Genomic DNA, 2,080 nt, shown 5'->3' on the forward strand with positions numbered 1-2,080 from the left:
TGTATGTAACTCTTCGCACTGCTACAGTGGGTCTGTATACGTCTGTGGTGTTGAAGTGGTCTTGATACTTTGGCTTATCTCACGTATGTAGCTCTTCGCACAGCTACAGTGAGTCTGTATACGTCTGTGGTGTTGAAGTGGTCTTGATACTTTGGCTTATCTTACGTATGTAACTCTTAGGGTTTTAGGGTTTAAGTCTGTGGTGTGACTAGCTCTCTTGGAGTGTTTACGTATCTTGCGCTGGTGTGCGCATTCGAAAGGTACCGAGGCCAAACCCTAAAGCTACAAATCGGGGGTGTCTATCGGAAAATTAAATTATCAGAATGACCCCACGAAATATCGGGAATGACGTTGTAATGAGGTTTCACTTCCACGAATATGCAGCTAACACATAACCGTACCATCCCCTACAACATGATGCCATAGTATGTACATGCCACACTACGTGTGTGTATCACATTGTGACTTGGAATCGAATGACTTACCTGTGCGAGTAAGTCTCTTGCCATGCTGGTGCCTACTAGATAGCGTATCTTCTTGTGCAGGACTTTTGCCATGATTTTAATCTTCTTGCTCCGCCGCGCTTTGACCGCAAACGCTCGCTCGTGAATAACATCGGGAATACCTGTGCAGTGTAGAACAGGCCAAGCACGAAGGCAGTTAGATACACAACATAGATGAGCATAAACTTAGATACACGGCATAGATGAACATAAACCTAAATACACGGCATAGATGAGCATACACAATATAGATGAGTATAACGATAGATACACGGCATAGATAAGTATACACAACATAGATGAGCATAAACTTAGATACACGGCACAGATGAGCATAAAACGAATGCTTATAGATATGTATCACACGCAAAGTCGATCAAATTCATAACACAGATGAGCATAAAATGAATACTCCGAAGTAATAGCGACTATGCATCTCACACAGCAAAGGATATGCGAGTTGTACAGGCATACCTACATGCGATCCAGGTGCTTTCGACCATGATTGGGTACTGTACTAGCAGTATACGACTAGCACTACACTAGCAGTATGGGTTAAGCCCATAGCTCTGTTCGAGTACTACCGGTACCACTGGCACAACACCGTAGGAGTTTGTACGCATACGAACGAGTGTCAATCGCCAGTCACGCAGCAAGCGCACATGTGCTGCCCTCTGACATGCACACACAACCAACGCACAGCCTCAGCTGTTCCGCCTACAGTCATCGCCTATGCACTATAGCCTCACTCAAGGCTAATGAAGACTATCTAACCACACACTCGCTGTACACATACTATTCTCGGACAGTTTGATACTCACGGCCAATGAACACTGTCTAACCACACACTCGCTGTACACATATTATTCTCAGACAGTTTGATACTCACGGCCAATGACCACTGTCTAACCACACACTCGCTGTATACATACTATTCTCAGACAGTTTGATACTCACGGCCAATGAACACTGTCTAACCACACACTCGCTGTACACACACTGTTCTCAGACAGTTTAATACTCACGGCCAATGACCACTGTCTAACCACACACTCGCTGTACACATACTGTTCTCAGACAGTTTGATGCCGAAGGGGTCGCTGAAGCGGTCGGTGCTGTTGCTGACGGCAGCCCAGTCGTAGGGAATTGCCAGGTACTCCAGCTCATCGTACGGTATGACTATGTGCTCCTCGTGGTGAAACTGAGGTCAAACGAATGTCCAAATTAAGTTAACGGTGCGGATACTGAGGCCAAAAGAAAGTCCAAATTAAGTTAACGATGCAGATACTGAGGCCAAAAGAAAGTCCAAATTAAGTTAACGGTGCGGATACTGAGGCCAAAAGAAAGTCCAAATTAAGTTAACGATGCAGATACTGAGGCCAAAAGAAAGTCCAAATCAAGTTAACGGTGCAGTTACTGCGGCCAAAAGAAAGTACAAATCAAGTTAACGGTGCAGTTGTAGTGTGAATGCTCGTCGCGTACGCGTGGAAATGGAAATGGACCGAATCGATGTGCGTCTACGTATGTGTACAGGATAATACAATGTAATTATGAGACTGCTCATCGCGTGCGTGTAG

At 45.0% G+C, this 2,080-nt stretch overlaps 1 protein-coding gene across 1 annotated transcript; it reads right to left on the reverse strand.

Annotated features, from left to right (window-relative positions):
- Positions 1-384: 384 nt before the first annotated feature.
- SARC_12261 (hypothetical protein) lies at positions 385-1,704 on the reverse strand (the record flags this gene model as incomplete). Its single annotated transcript, XM_014293636.1, has 3 exons — positions 385-441; positions 486-625; positions 1,572-1,704. Coding segments are annotated over 3 exons (330 nt in total), but the record flags the coding sequence as incomplete, so codon positions are not given.
- Between the last annotated feature and the right edge of the window lie 376 nt (positions 1,705-2,080).

Source organism: Sphaeroforma arctica, assembly GCF_001186125.1.
Source record: "Sphaeroforma arctica JP610 unplaced genomic scaffold supercont1.2178, whole genome shotgun sequence".
Classification (NCBI taxonomy): domain Eukaryota; class Ichthyosporea; order Ichthyophonida; genus Sphaeroforma; species Sphaeroforma arctica.